Here is a 27945-nt window from a genome sequence, read left to right on the forward strand (position 1 = left end):
TGGGAACTAATTGCACCTGCAAGACAGGGGCTTGGTGCCAAGGACTGCAGCCTTTGTGCCCAGCCCCTTCTGCACATCATCTCCTTTTGCCCATGACATCACCTTTTCACCACTTGATTGGAGCAGGACCCACCCCACTGAAGTGGTGAAAATGGCATAAAAACTCTTCACCTAACATGGAGACTCAGTGACGATATATGGCAGAAACACTTTTCCCGTGGGAGACTGTTTTTCCTTAGTTGTTTGATTAATCCTTGGTTTAATTGCTCTTCTGATTTCATTTCTGGAGTAGCCATTTGCTTGAAGTGCGTGGTTTAGATGATTAGTTTCCTCGTTGAGAAAGTGCAGTTCACATATCCATCTTGCACGGTCTACTAATGTTTTCATTATGCCTCTTTTCTGTTGAGGGTGGTGATTGGAGTTTTTGTGTAAGTACCGATCTGTGTGAGTTGGTTTCCTGTAGACATTGTGACCTAACTGAAAGTTTGCTTTGCAGATGACCTCTGCTGTGTGGGCAGCAAAAGAGGCCTCCACCACCCCAGCATCAGAGGGAAGATAAGTGGGGGACTGGAGCTGGGGCTTGGGGGGATGAGGGGCTGGGGCTGGGGGTGGGAGTTGGGGCTGGGAGTTGGGCCATTTAAAGGGCCCTGCCTTGCAAGCAGGCGGAAAGGGCGTTTTTGGCCTCCTCCTCTGCTGCGTGGCAGCAAAAGAGGCCATCTGCAATATGGCCTCCTTGCATATCAACACCAGCCATAAAATGAGATGTCATGATTGGGACAAGATCGATGGATGGGGTGGCCATGGTGAGGAAGAATTGATGGAGTTCTTAAACCACCTCAACAATATCCACCTGAACATACAATTCACCATGGAGGAAGAAATCAAGGGTAAACGTCCATTTCTAGATACCTTGGTCATCCACAAAGCAAACTTTCAGTTAGGTCACAAGGTCTACAGGAAACCAACTCACATGGATCGGTACTTACACAAAAACTCCAATCACCACCCCCGACAGAAAAGAGGCATAATAAAAACATTAGTAGACCATGCAAGACGGATATGTGAACCGCACTTTCTCAACGAGGAAACTAATCATCTAAACCACGCACTTCAAGCAAATGGCTACTCCAGAAATGAAATCAGAAGAGCGATTAAACCAAGGATAAATCAAACTACTAAGGAAAAACAGTCTTCCACAGGAAAACTGTTTCTGCCACATATCAAAGGAATCACTGATCAGATGGGAAAGCTTATGAAAAAGCACAACTTACAAACAGTATTCAGACCCACCAGAAAAATACAACAGATGCTACGATCAGCAAAAGACAGTAGAGACCCCCTCACCTCTGCAGGAGTATACCGCATACTCTGCAGCTGTGGACAAATTTACATCGGGACCACACAGCGTAGCATCCAGACAAGAATAAAAGAACCTGAAAGATACTGCGGACTTGGCCATCTGGAAAAATCAGCAGTGGCTGAACATAGCCTAACTCAAACAGGACACAGTATCTTATTCCAGGACACTAAAATACTGGACAACACTTCCAACTACTTTGTCAGATTGCACAGGGAAGCCATTGAAATTCATAAGCATAAGCACAATTTCAACAGGAAAGAAGAGACTTTAAGAATGAATAGAGCATGTTTTCCAGTCCTGAAAAACAGCAGGCTAACAAAACACTCTACATCCTACAATAGCCCTGCAGAGTAGCATATCAAGCACCAATCCATATGCAAAAGAACCTCCTCAGGATACAGTGAAGCCTCCCTCCATTAGCATTCCACACCCTGAGAAACTCTTACAGGATGATTCAGCCCAAACTCACCTTCCTGAGTAGATATAAATTACCTGCCAGCACCTTCTCCACAATATGACACTGAGAGATCTCTGTCTTTTGGTGCTACACCTCTGAAGATGCCAGTCACAGCTGCTGGTGAAACGTCGGGAACTACAATGCCAAGACCACAGCTATACAGCCCAGAAAATCCACAACAACCACCTACCATTTAATTACACTTTGCTGTGAACTCTTCCTGCAATGCCATTCTTGCAGGGTAGAATTTGCTTTGGTTAATTCCTTTATAGGCTAGGAGTGGTCACTGCCAGCACCAGGGTCTCTGGCGCCTGCGGCAACCCCCCGCGCACACACAGCGTGCGCGCGCCACGGACTGTGCGATGACATCATCGCTCAGCGCAAGCCGGGGCATTCACTGGCAGATGGCTGGGGTGGCGGGCGGAGGCTGCTCCGCGCTCCGCACACTGCCCTGGCAGCGGCTCGTGGCTGCTCCACCCGGCTGGGTGTGTGTGGCAGCAATGGCGGCAGCAGCACGGGGCTGGCTGGCTGCAGCAGCTGCGGGCCAGCCACGCCAGCTCTTTGGCGCACGCCTCCACCCCCAACACCCCCTCCGGCGCCTCTCCAGGGCCCTCGCGCCTGAGGCCACCACCTACCTGGCGTCTATCGGTGTGCTGGCCCTGGGAGTGGTGTCCCTCCCCTCCTAAAGCCTTGGGAAACCCTGGTGGCAGTTTTGCAGGGCAGTTTTGGAGGGCATTTGTAGGATTTTTCTTCACTTGCCAATTTCGTAACCTTGTGCAAGCTGGTCTATAGACCACTGCCGACTCTTCCCCTCAGCTGGGTTGAGATGCCAGGGGCTGTGACGGGGTCCACTCTCTCTTTATAAAAAAACCCACAAAAATATTTTAGGTCGAGAGCAGTAGGATTTAGTGGAGCCTGAGTAGAACTCACTGAAATCATATATTCTTATTTCCATGGAGTGGGATTAATGAGAAAGTTTATATTGTGAGATTACAGCATTCCATCCTTTTTCTCATCTCGAACTTCTGTTTTTGTTTCTTAGAGCCAAACTGCAAATACATAGAAACCTCTAAATTGAGGGTGAGGGCAGGTTACACAAAATACAAGCCTTTCTTTTATAGCTTTTGTTTTATTATCAACACAGTAAATGTGCAAACATTTATTTGATGATATTCACAGTGGACACAGTTCTACTCTTAACAATGTATTAGTTTATTCTGCTTAGTCCAGTTTGGTTTCCTGCCTTATCAGTTGATCAGTAGAGATGGGCACAAATCTAAATACGAGCCCAAAAAACCCACAAACCAGCCCGGTTCTGGGTTCGCAAACCAGCGTTCGTGGAAGCTCATTTCTACGAACTTCCACAAACTGGACTACTGGTTCATTTAGTTCATATTAAAGGGCCAGTTTAAATGGCCATTTCCCCAGGGGAAATGGCCATTTAAACTTTTCCTGCCACTTGCAAGCGGCAGGTCCCTTTAGACTATCAACTGGCAGGTGGCAGGGGGGATCCCTGCCCTTGCTGACCGCCAGCTGATAGTTTAAAGGCACCTACCACTTGCAAGCGGCAGGGCCCTTTAAATGGTCCAACCCCCAGCCCCAACCTCCAGCCCCTCACCCCCTCCCAAGCCCCAGCGCCAGCCCCCCACTTACCTTCCATCTGATGCTGGGGTGATGGAGGCCTCTTCCGCTGCCCTGCGGGTGTGCAGAACAGCAGAGGAAACCAAACATGGCCTTTCCGCCCCTCAAATGGCAGCCGTGGCCATTTGAGGCTCTTTTCTGCCTCCTCCACTGCCCAGTGGGTGTGCAGGGCAGCAGAGGAAGCCGAAAACAGCCTTTCTGCCCCCAAATGGCAGCCGTGGCTGCCATTTGAGGGGTGGAAAGGGCGTTTTTGGCCTCCTCCTCTGCTGCTCAGGCAGCAAAAGAGGCCTCCACCACCCCAGCATCAGAGGGAAGATAAGTGGGGGACTGGAGCTGGGCCTTGGGGGATGAGGGGCTGGGGCTGGAGGGTAGGAGGTGGGAGGTGGGGCTGGGAGTTGGGCCATTTAAAAGGCCCTGCCTTGCAAGCAGCAGGTCCCTTTAAACTATCAGCTGATAGTCAGAGAGGGGGAGATCCCCCCTGCCACTTGCCAGCTGATAGTTTAAAGGGTCCTGCCCCTTGTAAGCGGCAGGAAAGGGCCCTTTAAATGATTAAATGCCCCTTTCCCTTCCGGAAAGGGGCATTTAAACCCCACAAACTGGTTTGTAACTGGGACAGTTCCATGCCGGTTCATGGTTTGTGGTTCGTGGAAATCCCACGAACCCCATGATTCATTTTTTTTCTGGTTTGTGCCCATGTGTATTGATCAGTCTGGAAGAACTGAAAAATGGTATTCTCTTTTATCATAATTTGTGATATTAAATACAGTAGTCTAGACAATAAACTTTGTTATGCTTTGAAAATCTTAGATATCAAACGATCTCCCCCATTACCTTTCACAGAGGCCAATAAAATACCAGTTTGCTTAATTGAATTACAGAAATTATCAATTTATACCCAGATTTTGATTGATCAAAATAAGACATGGTTTGTGCTATGATTTTTTCAGGCATCTACCTCCAACATCTCCAGACTTAATAACCACACAACATATCTCTATTCATAATTCCATTACAACAACCATTAATATCAATTGTGGTTGTATTCACTTTTGCTAAGAAAGTTCCAAAGGATGTTTAAATGCCCTGGGCTCACTTCTGGGGAAAGTTGCAAGCTGGCAGTCACAGCTGCAATGGCTATGGCTGCAGCTTCCACTACCACCTCCTTTCCCAGGAGACACCTTGCCCTGTAAACATGAAGAGGCTACTGTCATGATTTCCTAATGGGGGGTATCTGGCAGCAGCTGAGGGAACTACTCCATTTTGTCACTGCCTCCAACAATTTACACGGCTACTCTCTCCTGGTGAGTTGCTTGCTTACTTGCTTGCTTTCTTGCTTCCTCTTTCTTTCTTTCTTTCTTGGTTGGTTGCTTGCGGAATTTATAGGCCATTTTTCCAGAGATCTGCTTGAGAAACTGGAGTAATTTCAGAGGACATTAGAATGATACCCATTTAGAAAGGATTCCCATTTGTGATCAGTCACAATCATTCTGAGTTTTTCTCTAGTTGTGCTGTAACCATCTGCCCAGCCTCATCATCCAAAGGTCCTCAGTAAACCAAGGGGCATTATGGACTCCACAGAACAAGAGAGGGTAAGAGAGGGTACTCAGGGGGAATCAGGTTCATAGCTCAGGTCATCTCTAGATTCCAATTGTCAACCAGGGCTGCAACAGGAAAGCCAGCCTTGCTGACTGGAAAATCTCCAAGAGATATCAGGAACTCCTCTGGATCCTGCAGCCTCCTGGGACAGACCATGCTAATTTTCCCCAGTAACAGACTGCACTTTTTAAAAGCCTGGTGGTGCTGTACAAACAGCTGAAAGACTGTTAAGGGATGTGAAGAGTGGGGAGATGGAGTCCTAACTGAAAGCAGTTTAGCACTGACAGAAGAAATGGGGAAAAGTTGGCAAGGAAGTTTTGGATGTAGCTGAAGATCCCTATTCATGCCAAGGAAAGGAAATAGATCTTCTAAGGAGAGGAGACTTTTCCTACCCAGTCAAACGGGGAGGTAGCTCTGGAGAGTGAAGAGATCCCTGGTTGGTTGGAAACTGTCTTTGGAGAACTTAGGATTCAGTCAACAACTGAAGGAAAGCGCTGGTGTTGGAAGAGAAGGGGTTTGGGGTACTAGAAAGTGGGTAAAATTGTTCTTAAACCCCCAAAAGAAAAAGAATCCTAAAAGCAAGTGTACTAGTGTGTTTGGGGAAAACACGGGAACAAAATCCTGTAAATATAAGAATTTAAGTATCTGTGAAGAGCAGAACTAACGTCTGTGCTTGTAATGATTTTACCTCAGAGATTTCTATGTTGAATTATCTCAGAAATTTTGAACTGATTTCACCTGACCTTTCTGCTCTAAAATAAATAAAATAGTTAATTATTGAATTTTTAAAATGCCTCTGGTGCCATTTCTGCTATTTAAGGGCAAAGAAGAGGGAAAGAGGAGGGAATGTTGTACTCCATCCTTGCAGAAGTTCAGTGTGTTCATGAGTCTAAATCTCACCAGATAATGATTGATCCATGAAAAGGACAGAGTGAAAAATTTCTCCATTACCAAACCATGTACTTTATGTCCTGCTGTATGCATAGGTACCAGAATGTTCCAGGATAGTCCCATGATTGTCATGGTAGCCATGAAGTTCTGAGCTTCTCCTGTTAGAGCAGTCTTAGTATGAACACTGAAGTCCCCAAGGACAACAAACCTCAGGGACCTCAGTACCAAATCTGAGATTACCTCTGTCAGCTCAGACAAGCAGACTTTTGAGCAGTGGGGCAGTTATCTTAATAATGACTGGGTTCTGGATATGAGTGTGCCAACAAAAGCTAAATCCAGATATGACTAAAGTAATACTCTGTAGACTTTGTTTTTGTGGAAGATGGAAACACCCAAAATTGGTAGATGCCCCCCTAATCATACAGCAAGCTAAGGAAAACAAATGGTAACGATGAATCCTAGGAATGATTCCTCATGCCTATCTAAGTTTAACATTAAACTGTCTAGTAATATTTTCATTATCAATTTAAAAAAAAATTCAGAATATGCAGAATATGGTGTTCTAGCTTAAAAACCTAACGAAAGCCCTGCCAAATCAGAACACTGATATACCAAGGTGGTAATGTCCGTACAGAGAGCAAACACCCCCCAGCGGGTGTTCGCTCTCTGTACGGACATTACCACCTTGGTTGTTTATGGTGTTGCCTGAGATAAATCAGTAAAACGTCATTGGAAACAAAAATCGGTTGTTCTGCAACGGTCCTTTTTGGCTCCTGCTGCGGTTAATTTACTATGGAATAAGGAACTTCTGTCAGGAATGTGTCGCTAAGAGTTTATTATAGGGCTGTATCATTTTTAGAGCTTCCTACCCACAGTTCAAGATCCTGCATTTAACTTGTTCAGTTTTAAATAATTTTGTCTCTACATATGCTTGTAGCTGCCTCTTTTCCAGCTCCCAGTACAGTCTATATGCTCCCATATAGTTTCTTGTCTTACCTTGCACAGATTGCTATGTAAGGCCAACAGGGAGGGACGGGAGGGACACAATTATCACATTCCCCCTTGCATGAAACTTACAAACGGGGAAAACCCATGAACAGGCCATTCGTCTGTTCACGAACAAGCCGTTCATGAGGCCCCATTCTAAACGAACAAGTGGTTGTTGCAAGCCTTGTTTGTTGCCTTTGTCAGCCCTTCGTCAAGCCAGACAGTCTGGGGCCTTTCAATCAATTCCCCTGGCAACGGAGGCAGGGACTGAACTCCTTCTGGCATTCCTTCTGGCTTTAACCCTTCAAAGTACTTCCATTAGAGAGTCCTGTTTTTGCCACTGTGAAGAGAAAATGACAGCAAAGGGGGGGAACCGATGCATCATGCCTTTCCCGGGGTGCAATCTCTCTGAAACTTGGAGGGCAAGTGAGGACTATGTCCCCTGCAAATTTGGTGGGTATTGGACATTAGAAAGGTCAGTTTGTGGGGTGTTTAAAGGGCCCTGCCCCTTGCATGTGGCAGGAAAGGGCCCTTTAAACTATCAGCTGACAGGCAGCAGGGAGGAATCCCCCCTGCCACTTGCCAGCTGATAGTTTAAAGGGATCTTTAAAGGGCCACAAACAACAAACAATGAACATGTTTGTGAACAGGGTCATGTTCATTACTGTTCATTGTTTGTTGTTCATGGATGGCAACGAAAAATGAACAGCTTGTTCAGTTGTTTTTTTTCCGTTCGTACCCATGTCTACTCACAAGCTGTGAAGGATCAGCTATATCATCAGTCTCTCCAGCCATTTGTGGCAGTTAATGTTTGCAGCACTGATTTCAGTACTCTGTCCATGTTTTTGATGTTGTTGTTGAGATTTTGAACAGACTTCAGCCAGCCAGGGTTCATAGGCGAGTCTGTTCTGTTCTGTTCTGTTCTGTTCTGTTCTGTTCTGTTCTGTTCTTTCTTTCTTTCTTTCTTTCTTTCTTTCTTTCTTTCTTTCTTTCTTTCTTTCTTTCTTTCTTTCTTTCTTTCTTTCTTTCTTTCTTTCTTTCTTTGCTGTTTTACTTTTCATTTGTTTCCTTTATTAGATGAGTAACGTGCATTTTTCAAAGTCTCTTAATAGGTATTTGCATAATTTATGTTGAGATGTCCGTTGATGGACTTTGCATAATTAAATGCAACAAGAGCGGCAATGTCGATACAGGGCATTGTCAGGTCTTGTGAAGTTCATTATGGCTTTCCTGTGTCCATTTTGGAAATGGAAATTGGCTATAACTGATTGATTTAAAAAATATAGAAGAAATGTTACCATACAGCTCTGAATAAAGTTAATAAAAATCAGGTGCTATACTTGCAAGCCCTAATAAACCATTTTGATTGCATCTTTATCAACTTCACACCTACAAGGAATAAAAAGAAACAAAATTTATTATGGTTACATTTAATCTCACAATAATCAAAGATATAGCGCTCCAGAGAAACATTCACATGTGATGTGAAATTCTCCCCACATCCCAAGTGGTACTACTGATTGAAAGTACACTCTACTAAAGTGAATTTAGCATTGTAGCCTAATTTAGCTTCAGTGGAATGAGGCATCCAATGAGTGCAGAGCTGGAATGAAATCCAGTGTCTCATCTTAAGGGTCAGACTTCTGAGCACAACATTATAGCAGTCTTGCCATAAAACCTGTATACCAATGCACTACCAACTGCCAATGACATCTTTATTACATTGCTAAACTGAGAATGAACCATTAAAGCAGCCATGTTTACCACCTTTCTGGTGCAGATCTGACCATTGTCCAAGAATGTCAGTGTGTACAACATAGCATATTGTATGCAGCTTTATTCTGTAAAGTATTAATTCCAAAATAAGGGGTTTTTTTTCATTCTTGCCAGTTTACCTACATTATAACCATAGTGATTTGGTATTATTCATCCTGCTGGATGACCTAAAGGTTCATTGGTTTCACAGCATGCTTTTAATAAGATAATGTTTCTAACCAGTTTGGAGTTTCTACATTCAAAGCTTTCTTCTCAAAACAGATACGCAACTGACTGATGATGCTAATCAACCCCTCTGTCAATAACTGACAACTGTGACAGAGCTAAGGTTGTGGTTGGCTGGATACACCTGTCATTATGAAACAGGGGGCATGCCTGCTGAATATTTGCCCAACTAATGCCTGAGAAAAAAATGTGCCACAGTGTGCTCGATGCAGCCTAATATTTCCCCCCTGCTAGATTTAGTTTCAACACTGAAATTACTTATTCAAAAATACTATCTTCCTGAAATTTCTTTTGATCGTATCATTTCTTTCTGGTGACCACAGTCAACAAATAAACTTTTCCTGTGTAATAAGAATAATATTTCCTGCCAATTAATTTAGCAGGTGAAAGTTCAGAGTTTTGTTTCCAATATACCTATTACATAAATGTGTGCAATGTCATGATCTTATTGGTGATGTTCTTTTCAGTGAAGCTGAATCTCTTGTCTGTTTTCCCTTGTCATGTAATTTTATCACAAACTCCTTGGATAAATGCCTGTTTTTTTTAATGTCATTTGAGAGACACAACCACTAATATAACATAAGGGAGTGGGTGAGACAAAGAGCAATCCAGAATATGCCAGCCTGCTTCAGCATTACAGTTGACAGACTGAAACTCAGTGGTGGCCTTTGAGTTCTAGGGTCTGTTTCAGTGTCAGCTGAGCCCTTCAAGTGCAAAAGAACAATACTTGCTTTATATATGATTTATTTATTTATTTATTTATTTATTTATTTATTTATTTATTTATTTATTTATTTATTTATTTACAATGTTTATATTGTGCTTTTCTTCCCTGATCAGGGCCACCAAGGCAGCTAACAGATTAAAAATATACATAATAAAAATGTTTAAAATCATTAAAATATTTAAATTTAATGTATGTACATGAATACTCACTGCTAATAATGAATATACTTCAGTGAAGTCACTGAGATCTACATACCCAGTTAAAATATATGATGCATACTTAGATGGAGATAGTACGGCAAGAATGTTTTGGGGTTTTTTTGCTTTTATCGTGTGTTTTTATATTTTGTTTAATGTCAGCCCTATAAAACACCTCTGGAAATGCTGATAATGTGCCTTCCCTCAGGCTCCACAGCTTGAGGTGTTTGGAGCTTTATGGGGGGAACCATTCACCTGGTTGGCTGGGCCCAAACCATGCCTTGTGGATGGCTCGCGCCCGGGACAGTAGGTCTCACCCAGACAGGTTCAAGGAGGAAGTCCCATGGTGACTGTTGGCTTGACCTGTACCACTAGTTAGCCCCCTGTTGCCACCATAACTGTTATGTTGTTGCCTTAATAAAGTGGTCCTTAGTACCCAAGCTCGTGTCTGCCTTTTACTTCCAACTAGGGTAGCAAAAAATGGTTGTGGAGGATATTTAAAACACAAAAATAGAAGCTCACATATGCCGCAGACAGATTAGATCTATACAAGTCAAAGAAGATGCCAACATAGTTAAACACAAGATTCTAAGAAGATAAAGTATTAACAAGAATAAAAGAGCACATACTCCTTGAAATAATTTGAAGAGCATATTGCTAATAACCAATTATATTAACCAATGATAGTTTCAGAATTAGAGAAGCAGTCAAAAGTGTACAGCTGCTACTCAGTTTGGATATTTATGATCTAAAGCTATTTATGATATGAAGCTATTTATTATATGGAAAAAATTCTCTTTGAATTTTGGCACAGCTCATAAATCAGTTTGACCCATTCTGAAATGGTAAACCATTTGGTGCAACACTTCTTGGGCTGTATCAACAGAAGTATAGGGTCCAGATCACTTTACTATGTTCTGGTTAGACCTCAGTTGAAGTAATGTGTTCAATTTTGGGTAGCAGTTTAAGAAGGACATTGACAAGCTAGAATACATCCAAAGACAGTGAGGAGTCTAGAGACTGAGTTCTGTGAGGAAAGTTTGAAGGAGCTAGGTATGTTTAGCCAGGAGAAGAGGTGACTAAGAGGTGATATGATAGCCCTCTTCAAGTATTTGAAGGACTGTCACATATAGGATGGAGCAGAGTTGTTTTCTCTTGCCCCAGAAGTTTGGGCCAGAATCAACTGGTTCAAATTAAGTAAAAAGAGTTTTCGGCTAAACATTAGGAAGAACTTTCTGACAGAGTGGTTCTGTAGTGGAACAGGCTTTCTCGGGAAATGGTGGGCTCTTCTTCTTTTGAGGTTTTTAAGAAGAGGCTAGATGGCCATCTGACAGCAATGCTGATTCTGTAGCTCAGTATGAATGTTGGCAAATTGAGGAAGGGAGATCATGAAGGGATGAGCCAGTACTAGGCTTTCGTAGCCCTCTCTTATATTCCCAGGGTTTGCGGGGAGTGGGGGTGCCTTCCTCTGGGCATACAGCAGTGATCACTGAGAGGAGGAGGTAGCTGTGAATTTCCTGCATTGTGCAGGGGGTTAGACTAGATGACCCTTGGGAACCCTTACAGCACTATGTTTCTATGTTTCTGTTACTTTAAATGCATCAGAAGTAGGAAAACACTGGCAGAGGTGGCAGAACTATTCACTAATTAAAGTGGTGGCAGGGGGTGGCGGGTGGGAGTGGAGGATCCCTAATCTGAAGCCAGATTTTGAAGCTGGTTTATTAATCACAGAAGCATTTTATTTTGTAAGCTGACTCAGGCAGGTTTCCTGGAGAGGCAGCATAACATTGTTCTAAATACGTGTTCTGAATAGTTAGTCTTTGCTATCCTGGCTAAATCCTAGATTAATTCTCTGATGGTGCCTTCCCAGGCTATAGAAAGAATGAAATGAAAACAGTTTTTTTCCCAAACATTTCTTCAGTGATTATCCATGAGCTGAATCCTCATTTCACAAAGTTAAAATAAACCATGTTTTGTGTTATAGCTGACTTGGACCTTTCTGTATTTGATCCTTTGGGTTACAATAGATTCCGCAAAACAATTTACAGGATACTATTAATTTAAAATATACATTGAGGATATAAATCAAAAATTTTAAAAATTAAAATAGTACATCAACACTAATAAAGTAAAAAAAATTTAAAAGTCAGATAAAATGGAAACAATGGCCGTCGTCACACGGGCATCTGTTCCGTTAAATTTACAGCATATAGCATCATCGCTGATATCGGCACAGTAACGTTTCTTTTGGTCACCTCACATTTCTTCGCGCTCCCAGCTGTCCACACCTAAGTGCTCTGTTCCGTTCTCTCTAATGGGCGCAGAAGCAGCTCCTCCCCCCCCTTTAAAAAAAATTTTTTTGCCGTTTAATTCCGCTATAACAGAATAACATTAGATAAACATGCCAGTAGCTCAACCGTAATGTTTTAAAAACCCGGAAAATGATTGAACACGGCCATTTTTAGCGAGGTGTGGTTTTGGGTTAAAATAAAAATTTCTGTAATGGCAATTCAGTCATTTTTACTTGTTTTCTTCAGCAGAAAATTTTCATTGTGTGATGTCGTTATAGCGATATAAGGACATTATTACACACACAAAAAAAGGGGGGAGTCGCAGGAGAAATGGATTCTGGGATTGAGGAGAGAAAAAAAGGGTGGGCCTATGCCGTGGCAAGGCGAAAAACATCGATGTGAGGCATTCCCACTGAGGCGCAAAATATCATGACTATCAAGCACAAAGCAGAAGAGAGAAAATCGCATCAGTGTTGGAATAAGGTGGGTGTTTGCCGGGAAATTGCGCCATTTTCGCGCTAAATAGAAGCCCGTGTGACGACGGCCATTGTTCCTAGTAGTAAAGTTAGGAAGAAGAGGTTCAGATTTAACTGATCAAATGAAAAGTCATCCTAACACTCTTCATGAGGTTGCCAAAAAATCAAGAGGGACAGAACCAAAAACACAATGCAGGGAAAGGGAGACCACAGCCTTGCTGCTGCCTCTAAAACATCTGTCCTGCAAAATTATGAAGTGAACTTGTGAACAGGTTGCCAGAACTCCAGTGAGGGCAAGGGATTCCCTGCCACCAACTGGTGTTTTCTTCCACTGTTCTGAGCAGCAACAGGAAAAAATAAACATTAAATAAGTGGTCATCAAGTGATGGAATGACTTCACTTCTGGGAAAATCTGGAAGTGATGTCACACCTCTCTAGGCAGGGACTGAAACTCTTGTGATTTCAGTGATTCCTAGAGAGGACTGGTGTCCTCTGTAATCAACTGAGTAGCCTAAAAGTATCCTAAAATTCTATACATAGAGTTTAAGCCAGTTCCTAGAAAGGCATGATATCACTTCCAGGCTTTCCCAGAAGTGAAGTCACACTGTTGACCAATGTCCCCCCTCCCCAGTCTCCTGCTTGCAGGCTTGGCAACCTGACTTATGAATACACTGTGAACACTGAGCAAAGCCTTACTGGAAGGCCCCAGCATAAAAGCAGATTCGTGTTAGAGAAGGTTGTCCTGGCAGTACTCAAGCCATTCCCAAGCCATTTACAGTTTTTTTAAAAATTCCATACATCCTGAAAGTCAGTTATATGTCACAGACAATTGTACAAAAATACTGTTCATTGTCATGACTTTTTTAATTTGTGGTGTCATTGGAAAATTTGATAATAAATACGAGCTCATTAAATCCATGAAAAGTTTATAAATAACTTGAAAACTACTTTGACAAATGTCGGTTTGGTTTCCTGGGATTATTTTCTGCAAGTACTAACTGACAACAAATGTAAATTTGTTCTCTCGCCCTCCAACACAGAAGAAAAAGGGAGAGGTACTGGAAGGACACAGGAAGTGCTTTCATTCCACAATCTAAATGGTCTTTATAAGCAATCTAATTCTGATTTGACCATTATATTAAGCCATAAAAATTAACAAGAAATAGGTGTGTATGGAAAATACAAAGTCTATCCCACTTCAACTAGATAAGTATGTTTTTGGCCCAAAGCTAATGAGATCATCAGAATCAGGTCAACAGTCTTAGCATTTTAAATTATTACCAATATTTTTCCTTCTTAATTGCAGCTTATAGCTGTGGAGTGATATTTAGCAGACGACTTAAGAGCTTGGCCTATGATCACTTCCAAGTGCTTAGGCTGGTAGGAGTGGCTAGTCTTTGAAGCTAACAGCAGGCATTTCTTTCTAGCCACAAAAACCACGCCCCCACATTCCTGGCATCCCCCAAAATGCTCATTAAATTTAATGGACATTTTGGAATAGTTGAAAGCATGTAGGATCAGGATCATTGTCTTTCCTGTGTTAAGAACAGAACTTTTAGGCTACTCAGTTGATTACAGTGAGGGCTGGAGCTTGTTTATACAGTGAACTTTAATTGCTTCCTAGTTACAGGGACCAGTAACATTGTGTTTTACAACAACTCATGCCTGCTGGTTTGCAATATATGCTTGTACCTCTCTGGGCAAGGAAACACCAACACTGAAGTCTGAAACCTTGAGTAACCTGTGTTATTAAAGAGCAAAACAGATGTTTTCAAGACTCTCACAGTCTTTGCTTATATTGGGCCCCAGTTATTTCTGCATTGTTGGATTGCATGAATCCTGTTTACCTAATGTATCAGGTAAGGTTCTTTGCACCAGAGGAAAGAACCCTTTGCAGAATGGATCCATGGGATCTGATTCAATGTGCCCTTCAAGTTAGTTCTATAAACAGAGCTCCTGTGTTTGTTTGTTTGTTAAATAAATTACAGTTTGGCTTATAATCAGCTTCTGAGTTCAAATTATCAATTACTGTCTTTCCCCCTACCCAGCTCCAAAAAAGAAGAAAAGCTATTGTCATTTTTATCACACAACAGTTACCTACATGAGCTGGGTTTTTTGTTTGGTTGGTTGGTTTGGGAGAATTTTATTGTTTCTCATGAAAATCGCCATGCTTTGCTCTGGCACTTATATGTCAATGGAAACATAAAAATCACTGACAGGCTTTCTTTGTAACGCTACCTCAAAGAATGCTTAATATTCAGCATATGTACAGAATGAAACTATATCGCATGAGAGGAAAATACTGTACTTTGAATGATGTATAAGTCTGGGATTGTTGCTTTCCTGAAGACAACTTACACACTATTGTGTTGTGTTATTAATTTTATTTCTGGTACTGACTACAGTGATGTCTGGAGAAAACACAGGCCCTGCATTGAAAAGATGGCATTTATGATGACAGAAAAAGAAACAGAGAGATGTTGAGCAAATTGCTAAAATTCTTCAACATGGCAGGCTAGTCTTCAGGAAAGATCAGACAATAAGACTTTCTTTCTTTCTTTCTTTCTTTCTTTTTCTTTCTTTCTTAGTCTAGTGGTGTCTTTACAATTTACTCAACATATATTTTAAAAGGCAATCTGGTTATCACCCTGAGTGTTAAGTGCTCCTCCTAAAATAAAATCACACGGGGCAACTGACACAGATAAATATCCCCCACCTTTCATTTTCTAGCTTCTCTTTTCTGATCGAAATCCTTCAAGTTAATGATAATGTTAACCATTTTGATTCTGATTGGTTATCTAGTTCTTAGATTTGTGAATGGCCTCCAATTGTTTGGATAGGAATTTGACCCAGTAAACATTAGGAAGCAGCTGAAAGCCCTTGGGCATCTAAACTCTACTCTTGTGCCTGCAACTCTGTCCTTTCACCCATAAGTTTTAGTGCTGGAAGTCCTCAATATTGCACAGTTTTATGGATTTCTTTTATTTACACCTCAACATTTTCAAATACTGGCAAAATTATTACTAGTATACAAGAAAGTCATGGGAACGCTGTGTTTTAAGTCTAGAGACAAAAGGTGCAAGCAACAAACTGCCATGTATTAATCATGAATGCATCTGCATTAATAAATATCAATTGTCTGCCTCAGACCAGTTGTTCCGCAGAAAAGAATTCATTAGGACCACAGAACTGCATTATGAATTCTTTAAGCATGACAGTTTGAGGGTTCTCTCTAATTTCCACTTTCATTCTAAGAAGCATAATCTTTCATTTTTCCCATTTGTCTGCTACCACCACATTTGAAAATAATTAGTATTGGTCATGATGTCAGGATAATGCATCATTTAGAAATTGTTGGAACTCTTGGAAAATGGCACATTTCATGGTTATTACCTTGTTTTGAGGGGCCCTTGTTTTGGATATGTAAAAGCAATTTCAGCTAGTGATACCAAAGGTGATAAAAATGTAATAACAGTGGTGCAGCATCTACTGTAATTTAAGAGCCTGTTCCACCAGGTTGCACTTTTCTTTAATTTTCTCACAAAGCTGTCAACCAAAACAGACTCTTTGATCAGAAGGGAGCTCATCAAGTTCCTGAACATCACCATAAAAGTGCTTGCATTTTCCTCCAGATGGATGTCATATGACTTTTATTCTCCTTGTGATAACTTACTCAGGGCTACTATGACACAAATTCATGCAACCTGGGGTCGTTTACTCAGAAGAAACTCCCATTCATCTCAATTAACTGACCAAATTATTGTAGCACAACAGTGCTCCTATGCAAAGTTACACTATTCTAAGCCCACAAATTTAGAAGGATGTCACATTGTTTAGGATGCCACTGTCAAAAATGTGACCTCATTGTTACATGTACATATTTAGATTTACACTGAAATCAATTAATTGTGCTTTCCAGTAAATGTGTTTAGAACTGACATTTTAGGCTTTGGCTCACAAGCCACTTGCTCTGTTAAAAAATTCCCAGTGCAATCCTAAACAGAGTTTCAACCCTCTAAGTCCATTGAAGTTAATGGATTTAGAAGTATGTAAATCTGTTTAGGATTGCATTGTTAGTGGTGTGGTTGTGGAGTAAAATGATTATATAACTTTTTAAAAATATTTGAAAAAGCTAAAAGTCTAGGCATTTTGGAGCACAAACTTGGGAGGCGGGGGAACTCAAAGGATCATGTGAGAAGAGAACAATTTGTAAATCGTTGCTCCCTAAATCACCCCATCCTAGATTCTGTAACTGTCAGTGGCTTGAGAATGTTAGTAGTCAAACCCTCCCTCACACTGAAAGGGCAGTTTGTGAATATGCCCTGAGCACAAGGCATGCTGCCTGGCCAGGCAGAACGGTTCCCAACCCAGCTGGAGTTGGAAAATTATTGGAACATGAGTAGGGTTGCCAGGTCCCTCTATCCTCTCAGCGGGAGGATAGGGGCCTGGAACTAACCCTCGAGCGTGCGCATGATCTGTGCGCTCTGGCAGCAGTATGAAGATGTCACTTCCGGAAGTGATGTCACCACGCCAATTGCATGGCAACATCACTTCTGTAAGTGATGTCGTCACGCCAGCCATGGGAGCATTCCCGCGCTCCGATTTGGCCAGTTTGAGGGGGCTCCACAATTGGCAGATAAGGGGATAAATCCCTGGGAGTTTGCCCGCTGCCAGCAAGCACCTGGTAACCCTAAACACGAGTCATGAGACAAGGTTAGCTAGCTGCCCCAAACCCTAGAGATGTGCAAAGGCTTAAGACAAAAGAGGTCTTCCAGGAGTTCCTGAGTTAAACTCATACACACCCGTCCAATCTTCCCTTTGCCACTTTCCTAGTCAGAGGTATTCAGGGACCTGATAACTCTTCGCTTCTGCTAATCGTGGGTCATCAATCACTTTTTTACTTATAGTTGTGCCCAGATATGATCAATCAAGCCTTTCCCAACTTACTGTTTCTCCTTTGGAGACAGCCATTAAGCTATTGTTCTTGAGGCAGAAAATGCAATCCTGCCCCATGGCACATTTTACAGTATAATTGGGGTGCCTTCTGCCATAGCTGTGTGTGTGTATTGGAATAATATGCACAGCCTCAAATGCATGTCTGAGCCTTCTTGTCGCAAAGCACTGGTCACTCAAGCTATTACTCTCTACGAGCATCCTCCATCTCCTAGACTGGTAAATATTGCCCAATCCTGAATCTCTCTCCCTCTACCTCCTTATTTTCATAGTTAGCGCTATGTGTATGCTGTGAGCTTTTCCTGTATGCTTGCTTTTTTTACTGCCCCTCAATAAAAACCATTCCTGTTGAACACCCACTTGTTTATTAGAGGGTCCTCCAAGAAAACAATCCTAGTATACATTGGTGGACATCTTGCTAGTTACCCCCTCGCTGCATCAACTTGTACACTAATTCCCACAATTCTCATTGGAGACCCCCATTTTGGTAATAAGAAGGTCAGCCCATTTGTTCCCATCACCACCACCAATCTTAATATTCTGTGCCTCCTGGGTCAAATTCAATCCTCAAGAGGATTTTTTTCTTTTTGTTGTTGCAGGCCATATTTTCTTCTTTTAGTTAACTTACAGTCATGTTCTTCTGGTTGATTAACAACCAGAGTGCTGGTTGGTAACAGGAGAGGCGAGGTGAGTAGTCAGAGGCTGGTGGGTGCATCCAGGGCCAAGACTGATGAAGGGCAGTGGTGGGGTGGAGGTTCCCCACAGAGAAGGGTGGCTGTGGCTTCTGGAGGTGGGTTGTCCATCGGTGGCTGCAGGTGATTCCCTGCTGTGGCCATTCTGTCCTCTTTCCTTGAGCTGTCTGCTTCATTGGGGCTGGCTGGACTTGGCTGACCCACAACAGTTACCATTTCTTCCAGGGGAAACAATTGCTGTAGTTTGGAGATCAGTTGTAATTCTAGGAAAAATCCTGGGTCCACCTGGAAGTTGGCAGCTCTTTCTGTATTGCAATGTGCATGACGATGGTGAGGATGACAAAAAAAAAATCTGAAAAAAAAATCTATTGCACAATAAAATGAACAGAGTTATCTAGAAACAAGAGCATATGTTGCTTTGTAGGCCTCTTTAAACAAGGAGTCCCAGAGTGAACTGCCATGGGGAAAACCCTGCATGTGAGGCTGTGAGAATCTCACCTGATGACTTGCATATACTAGTGAGTTGATATGAGAGAACCTTAAGTACCTGAGATCGAGGCCATATAGCACTTTCAAAACAAATTATCATTAGATTGAACTGCATTTGTCTGCTCATTTTTATGTCTGAGACCTTAAAACATAATGCCATTTTATCAAGAGACACTTTTATATCCTATAGGCTACTATGGTCCATCTGTTTCTTATTCCTTGGCCATTTGGGAAAGCCTTTAGATAAGCCACCACTTACATGTTTATTCATCATTAGCCATAACAAGTGCTTTTTTTCATCCTTAAAAATATCCTAGGTATTCCCACCTTCTTTTATAATTGACTTTTAAGATTAGAAACTACTGAATCTCTGCATTTTGGTAGAAAATCTGTATGATCCCTGGATCCTGAGGCATTTACTTTTGAAGGTAGTCAGGTAAGTTTCTGTAACCTTGGCACAGTTTCCTTAGTATTCAACTTTTTGATGAAGACTTCTTTGACAGCAAACATTTAATAATTGCTTGCGTGCTTAAGATAACATCTTTACTGTCCTTCGTCCTTTGAAAGTTACTATCTCTAGGTGATGAGAGAACCACAGGTTCTGCAATCTTGGGTAAGAAAAAGATGTTTGATATCAGATATCTCCAAAAAAATTCTTGTCTTTGTACAAGGTATATTGAAGTTTGTCAGAAGGCAAGTTTATGTAGTAGAGGACTAAGGAAGTACTTTGAAAAAGGTTAAAATCACATTACCAAATTTTATTTGGAAAGAGCTTTATTTTTAAGGTTGTTATAAATATATTTAATAATGCTTTTACAAAAGTATTATTTTTAAAAGGTATTATTAACTAGCAAAATCTATCATTATGATGGGTGCAGTGCTGATAGAACCTAACATGGCAAGAATGGCACAAACACACATTGTGTTTAAGAGGTATTTATTTATATTCAAAAAACAGTATCTGAAAGTCCAAGGGCAACATTTATAATCAGAAAAGACAAAACTTGTTTCCATATTTATCCTCAGGCCTTGCTCAATCCGGAGTCCTTAAAATGAAATAGCAACTGGCTATTGACTGAAAAGTACTGTCTTTCTTGCTGAATCATAACAGTGCAAAACGCTGTAAATCTTCCAATAAACCATGCTTTGGGAAAATGCAATGGGGGACAACAAAGCATGTATATTTCAGGTATCTCTGAGTCTTCAGTGCATTTCTGTGATGGTTGTCCCATCCCTTCCATGTCAAAAGTGGGATGGACTGGGATTCTTTTTTCCCATGACACCAATTTTCTTAAGTACAGCACTTTACTTTTTTCCCATAGGAGTGAATGGTAACCACTTATTTGTTGGAGAGAAAAGTGTGCACTCAGGGACACCATTAGAGTACGGGCTGAAAGGGAGTTCTTCTTTTGCCCTTGGTGAAGCTCCAGTTTGTTTTCACCTGTATTTGTATAGCGCTTCGGAATTGAGTCTTGCCTTTGGGGTTGCATTATGGCCAAAGATAGCATTCTCAGTCAGTGATAATAGCCTCTAGGAAGAGAGGGTTTGCCTGAGATTCAGTACTGTATTCTCTCAGGTATTTACTCCTGATGCACCTGATATTTAAGAGAGGAAACTTCTTCCTTTCTTGTCTCACAGATAATTCCCATCAAGGATGAATAAAACATGGCATGCCTACTAAGCTGAGCTTAGGTTTCTGCAATGGAAGGATGGCCCTGCCTGATATACTTTATCAAACACCAAGTATTTAATTTTTAAACAGAGGCTTACAAAATGCCCTGTTTGCACATCTAACCTTCTCCCTCCTCAATTCTAAGTAGCTATGCATACCTTTACATGGAATCATCTTTGCTATGAAACCACAGTGAAAGAGGAAATTAACATTGTAGTCGTTTTCCCTTGAAAGGGTAAAGGTAGATTTACCTAATGTATTATTTAACACTCGTTATGTTAGTGCATTAAGCAGTCATGACTGGAGGGGGTGGATTTTAAAAGCCCATGTCTGTTCTTTTTATATGTTTTGGTTAATTCAATGCCAGAACAAAATTAATTAATTAATGCATTCAAACCTGCCCAATTTATAGCAGCCAATCAAGTTACAATAGTGATTGTGGCCAAGTGAAAGAGTGGAATAGATTGTACTGAGTGATGTCTTTATTTAATCAGCTGGCCCAAGAGAGCTGCAGTCAGCAGGCTGGAATGATATAGGAGGCAGTAGAGAAATTGTGCCTTTACCCCAGTCGAAAGGGAGAATGACAGGGACTGGGAGGAGGTGTAGATGCTCTCAAAAAACCACGTGTTGCCGTTGTTTATTCTTAATTTACGTTAATGACAATCTGAAGAATGTCCATTTTTCTTTATACTTTAGATACTGGGGGGAGAGTTCCTAAATATTACCTGCATGGCCTTTTCTCTTTGAATGAGCTCCCCCATGGGACATCAGCAAAAAGAACTGGTATATTCTCAGCTGTGATGCAGTGGTAGTAGCGCTTGCCTTGCGTTCTCCTTCAGCCTTTTACCTGCTGCGAACCTTGAGTATATCCTAGAAGCCATTAGTTTTCTCTGATGGATGCTGATATTATGATAAATCCAAGGGAAACATTGCATTTCTTTCATGATTTATATGGCAGTGAGATTGTATTTTCAAATAAAATCAACTCATTTTTATGGTCCAAGAAGAGTTTATTGATAGTTCTCTGAAGTTACCAAGTTGCAGACAGTGATCTCAGATTACATACACATTTCTGAAATCCTTGCCACTTAACCAGTGTCTGCCAAGAATTTACTTCTAAGGTTCAGGGATTAGTTTTTAGTCTTTTAAAAGAAAAGATTTTTTTAATGGCATATTTATGTTTTAGTTCTCTAACCAACCATGGGTAGCAATTATTAATAGTTAGGATGAGGGAAAGTTTCTTATTCTATTTCTTTTTAACTCATACTTTTGTGGATGGTTATAGTTCCCTGTTTTCACAATTGGTGTTACACAGAACTGTGCACCTTTGCCCCCAACCCAATTTGAGACAAAGGAATGAGAAGGACAAGGGCTGGAGAAGTTGATTTATATATTGCAATATAGAGAACATGACCTCAAAGCAGGCCTCCATGTGTTCTAGTAAGACAAAGAAATACCTGATCTTTTATACCTTTTCCTTTTATCACTAAAAGCATCACTTTACAGTGGTTAATTATTGGTTTTCACATACACTTGACCACCTATATATTCACTGATTGGTTTTGTTCACTTCACACAATTATTCTCGTGAGATTTCTGCAAGCATTGCGTAACCTATCATATTGCTAAATTGCATCTTTTGCCTTATTTGGTTTAACACCAACCCCTTTTCCAACTCCATGATCTACACAGTGCCAAACACATATCATTCAAGAGAGGAGGGGGTGTTTGCTCATCTCTCATCACTTCTGGAGAGAAAGTCAACCTTGGAATGTTTTTAACTGCTCCACTATGTGGCAAAATAGAAAACGTTGTATTGTAGCCATGAAAGAAGCTGGAAGGAAGGGGGGACCACTTTACACACAGGCTGCTTATGATTTCTTTTATGCTGGTTCCACATTGGTATCAGAGATTTGTTTGTATCCTATACAGGTAGCATATTTTAAGCCCCATGGCTTAATATGGTTGGCTATTTATTTATTTATTATAATCTAGATTTTTCACTGAGATTCAAGGCAGATGACAGCATTTAGTATAAGGCATGAAATAAATTTGGATTTGGATTGCAGAAATTAGAAAACAATTCAATATAATCAAGAAATGTATACAATGAGAATTGCATTCCACTTTGGGTTACATTACCTTATATCACCCAAAGAATATAGATTTAAAAGATTTTGATATAATGGCAGGCTCTCTCAGGGAAATTGCTTAACCCTCTCTTTTTATAATTCCAGTATTCCCTCCCAAATTTTGGTTAATCAAAACCGGTTTAATCTCCATGGGCTCTTCCCACGGAAGTGCTATCATAACCCAGCTGTAACATCACTTGTTCCCCTGCGCAAAATCCAAATCAAAAGGTAGTAAGGAAAGAAAAGGTAGCAGAAAAAGGATCCAACTTTCTTAGAGAGAGTGAAATTTGTTACTAGAGATAGACTTCTGGTTGAGTTTTCACCAACTAAACAGGGGCAGACTGGAAGTGAAAAACCCTTCAAGAGGTCCGCTCTCCCAGTGCACTGCCCCAACAGTGCTCCTGCACTTTGCAGTTGCCTGTTTGGGACCCAAATCAGCCCACTCCAAAGCACATGCACACTCCCCAGCCTCGAACAATGATGTCACTTCCTGAAAGTGACATCATTGTGCTGCCCCAAGAGTGCTCCTGCACATTGTGTGTACATGAGGAGCATCCCAAAACAGCCAGGAAAGTAAGCGCAGGGTCCCCCCTCCTGCTGGGAGGGTAAGGGGACCTGGCAACCCTATATCTTACTCCTTCAGGAGACCTGATTAATAGATGAACCAATTTTCCCCAGTTACACTGCTTACTTCCAGAGAGCATCTACAGGCTGCGGGGGCGGGGATAGGCTGCGGGGGCGGGGGAAGGCTTATTTGTCTAGTTTCATCAAATTTGAATATTGAGTCCTGCGATCTTTTGGTGGCAGATCACTTGATTATTGCTGTTCTGTTGAAGTTAGATGATCTGTTATTTTTTCCTCAGTTTATATTCCTCCATCCACATCTATCACAATGACTCAGAGATGGGCCTATCTGGGGAAAATAGTTGGGCCCTTTCTGGGGCTGTTTTGGCCATTGAAGAAGGACTTATCTGGGACAGACCCAATAGCCTTACAAAACATGAGGCTATACTGTCTGATCTAGGATTGCGAGTCCCCTGTTTACCTAGCTGGCGAGGGAAAAGGCCGGGGAACATGCCTCCTGGATCATGCTCCTGGGTGGCGCAGCATGCTCCTGCACTCTGCAGTGTGCCAATTTGGGGCCCAAATGGGCCAAATGAGGCCCATTTGGGGCTTAAATTGGCCCACTGTGAAGTGCAGGAGCTCTCCAAGACCCTCCCGGCAGTGCTCCCACACCCCATAGTGGGCCAAGTGTGGGATCGCTCCCAAGGGTGGCTCGAGACCTTGCTCAATGACATCACTTCCCAGAAGTGATCACATCACTTCCACATCACACAGCCTGAGAGCACACAAGGACATGCATAGCATGTGTGCAAAGACATCAATGAAAGTAAGTGCCAGGTCTCTCACCTCCTGCTCAGAGAGTGAAGGGACCTGGCAACCGTAATCTAATCTGATGATAAATGCGGAGCAAAAATGATTAGACAAAGCAAGGTCTTTATAAGCATTCCATGTGCAAATTAGATTATCTGTCATATCTGGAAATGAGTAAATGACTATTGCTAGAAGAAAACCCACAGGTACCTTATATGTATACAAGTACATATACTTGTACATATACAAGTATATTTTCCCACACAGAAGTTATAGCATGTTCATGTGACAATTTAAATCTGGAAAACTGTGGCAGAGACAGTATTAAACAAATCTTCTAACTTCACTGCTCCAGTAAAAATGGAGCTCCTTATGGATGTTTTAAAGAATGTTTTAGCCTAAGCTATCAAATCCAAATAATCAGCTTTATTTAGTTTGTAGATGCAATTGGGTCAGATTAGACACCCTAGTGTATGCATGTTTTCTCAAGAGTCCCAGTGAGTTTAATGTGACTTACTCCCAAATAAGTGCACATAAGATAACTAGTTTAAGATGTCAGTTTACGTACTTTTATTACAGAGTAAATATCTTTGAGCAAGGTCTCGATTTTTACTTCTGAGTAAACCATTTTAGGATTGTATTACACAACTTATTTCCATTTAATAGATTATCGTGGCATGCCCTATGAAAACTGGCTTTTTGTAATCTACATAATCTGCTAAATCAGCAACTAATATTAAATTCCCTCTCTTTCTTGTTTTTTCCAGATGATCTCAGAGGTAATCCAGGAGATAGGAATGGATCCAATGCAACGGTGAAAAAGGCAAACTCCACAGACACCATTATTGTAAAATTGCCTCCTAAAGATAACAGGGGCAATCATCCTATGGATAATCGAGTTTCAACCTCCTTGCTGTTCACTTTCACAGCCCTGGCAGTTTTGTGGCATTCTTTGTTATAGCTGCATTATATTGCATTAACTGTGCAAGAATTTCTGCTCACTGTCATTTTATACCTACAGCCTTACCCAAGTGAAAACAAAGTTATATGGCTCTCTAAATGGTACACTCTAGTAGTATGTGGTATATTAGTAAAAGCGCTAAACATTAGTCTGGGACTGGCTAACAGAAAGCATCAGTGTGTACATGATGTCTGGATGGTTTTTGAGAGCATCTTATCTTTCAAGATGTAAACAGGATGAAGACAGGAACCCTGAGTAGGTTAAGTTATTGCAATAGATACAATTAAGAATGTTGACGTTGTAAATTAATATGTTGGAATTTCCCCGTCTGTCTGATCTTTCACATGTTTTCCTTTGAATAATCCGTTTCCAGGAGCAGTTCTATAGTAAGTTATGTCTCTAGGGATCAGCCACTATATGTTAAGTGAAGTACAGCACTATCTACCAGTTGGATAAAATTCCTACGTGGTACAAGAAGACTGTAGCATGTTTGAATCTCTTGTGTTTTTTTCTCCCCTTTTTTAATGTTTAGAACGTAGAAAGCAATATAACAAACATATGCTGTGTCTAATGTATTGGTAGTTGCCTTAACCATTTAGAAAAATATAGAAACATTTCCTGAGTTATTTTGAAACATGCAAACATATTTTCCTTGCCCATATATTTCATTACCATATGCTTAAGACTATGTGAATGTCTGACAAATACAGGGGGAACAGTAATAGACAGTGGAAACAAAGAAGTCAAGCATCCATTGCTTGTGTGGTACAAGAATGGAGATTTTCATACAGAGCTGTGGAATGCACATCTGAGGAGGGAAGTGAGTGTCTGGAGTTGGTCCCTCAGGCCCGTCACAAGCAAGTGATTGGAATCGTCACAGCTGACAGAGCTACCATCTGTTTGTGAATGAGTGCTCTCCCCAGTCCAGTAACACGAGTTCCCCCTGGCATGATCCAGACATGGATCTGTATTTGGATTGCCCTTGCTGAATTGGGGCAAAAGTTTATATGTCTGCCAGAAGGTAATGGTCTCTCCTTTATTCAAGAGGGGTACTGATGCACTGTAGATCTGTGAATTACAGTGTACCCTATACATTGGAGACTATTTAATTACATTTAATGTTTTATTCTGCTATGATAGGAAAAATAAATATGAACAAAACATCCACTTAAAATGGAGGGAAATCAATTATTTGCCATTTTCTCTTTCATAAGTATTTTCATTCTGCCCATTTTATTTTGAGAAGGACTTTTTAATAAATGCAATTGATGTGTTTTACAGCATGACAAGGAGGTACAATTTCATCATTAGATGGGAGAGGGCTAATATGTGTATTTTTGACAACTGTTTTTACAATGCCATTGAAAATCCATACAATACAATCTGAGTAGAATTAACAGTGATAATATGTCTCAGATTGATATTTACTAACAAAGCAAATTATTCATCTGAGTAGTTGTTTTCGTGAAACAAAACATTACAATGTACAGTTTTATAATATATAATGTAAAATATTTTCCTTTAACTTGTGCGTGTGTTATATGTGTACAAAAACAATTCTTTCAGCAATTTGATTTGCATAAAAGATATATTCAGCCCAGTGCTCCAAACCTTGTAAGCAATTGTATTTAGGATCAAACTATAAGACACGTCTAGGCAATTACTCCTTGTTGCGGAAGTTCTGATGTGCTCAAGGGATCTCCACTGCAATATTCAGTTCAATTGCAACACCCCCCATGTGCATGGAGCTGCATGGGAGCAAAGTATCTAGAATTCAGTGTAAAACCAAACACTGTCTTTAGCCTCTTGGTTGTTCTTATTAAAAGCCTGAAGACTTTGTTTCAATTTTTTAAAGTGAGGCCAAAATCAGCCCACTGCAAAGCATGTGCACGCGTTCCTGCATCTGTGCAATAACATTGCTTGGAAGTGAAGTCACCAGAAGTGACATCATGCAGACGAGGGAGCACGCATGCTCGAAGGTGAATGACTCCCACCAGGACTGTATGGGGACCTAGTAACCCTACTTGGGAGCAGTACAAATAGCAACAAGCAATAGCCCTAGCAACATGCTATGCCCACATCTGTCTTCCCCCACCCTGCCAATGTTTACCCAGTTCCATTCATGGTTGCTCTCTGCCTGCTGGGCTGGGGGGGCACCTGGCTCACAATTCACCTAGGCTACCAAAACCCCTTGGGCCATCCTTGATTATTCTCCAACAAAGAAATATAATCCAAGAATTACAATCAAGTGCAATCTATAAGGAAAGACATCTTCCTGAATAGATATCTACAGTCTTCTTGGGCTCTATCAGACTTTGGGCAGGAACTCTTCATTTATGGAATATCAAAAGAATACATGAAGTTCTCTTATACAGTCATTACCAAAATATCCCAGTGCAGTTAAAACTGCATATAGAATGTGTGCAGAATGCCAAGTGTCTGTCATAGCCATCATATTATATTCCATTCTTTGAAATATGTAGATAGTATCAATGGCATACGGACTTTAATGCTGTATTCAGTTTAGTCTGTATTCAGTTTAGTCATCTGGACATTTACTTTGTACAAGGCTAAAGAAGGACTATAGGGTTTGAGAGAAGCACAGTATCCCATGGTGCACATGAACATTTCTTTTGTCCTTCTGTTACTTGTGTGATCTGACAAGATTTTGTAACATTACCCTCCCCCAAAAAACTCTCTACAAAAGCTTTTTATCAAAAGTGGTATATACTGTGAGCAGCAATGTACCTTTGAAACTGCCTTCAGAACTCTGAAAAAATTGTCTGTATCCTCCCTGCATTTCAAGGTCCAGTCACCAAAATATAGACCAGACATAAAAAAGATTTGCAGTGTAAGATTTGTCCTGGCATTTCACAAACATTTTAAAAGACAAAGAAAGTTATAACATAGAGCTGGGGTCAACAACCTTTTTGCATCTGCAGGCACCTTTGGAATTCTGACACAAGGTAGTGAGTGCAACCACAAAATGGCCACCAAGGAGGCACAGCCAACAACAAAATTGCCACCACAGGAAGCAGAGCTAACCAC

The 27945-nt window shown here is 41.1% G+C and overlaps 1 protein-coding gene across 2 annotated transcripts in view; it reads left to right on the top strand.

The window, feature by feature from the left end:
- The window catches only part of LOC129331697 (glypican-5-like), a 622271-nt gene extending 595529 nt beyond the window's left edge, over window positions 1-26742 (top strand). For both annotated transcript variants that reach the window (XM_054982130.1, XM_054982131.1), the window contains one exon: window positions 24704-26742. In XM_054982130.1, coding sequence (XP_054838105.1) covers window positions 24704-24897 — 194 coding nt within the window. In that variant the 3' untranslated portion in view covers window positions 24898-26742. The remainder of the gene's footprint in view (window positions 1-24703) is intronic.
- Window positions 26743-27945: the final 1203 nt, after the last annotated feature.

Source organism: Eublepharis macularius, chromosome 6 (genome assembly GCF_028583425.1).
Source record: "Eublepharis macularius isolate TG4126 chromosome 6, MPM_Emac_v1.0, whole genome shotgun sequence".
NCBI lineage: Eukaryota > Metazoa > Chordata > Lepidosauria > Squamata > Eublepharidae > Eublepharis > Eublepharis macularius.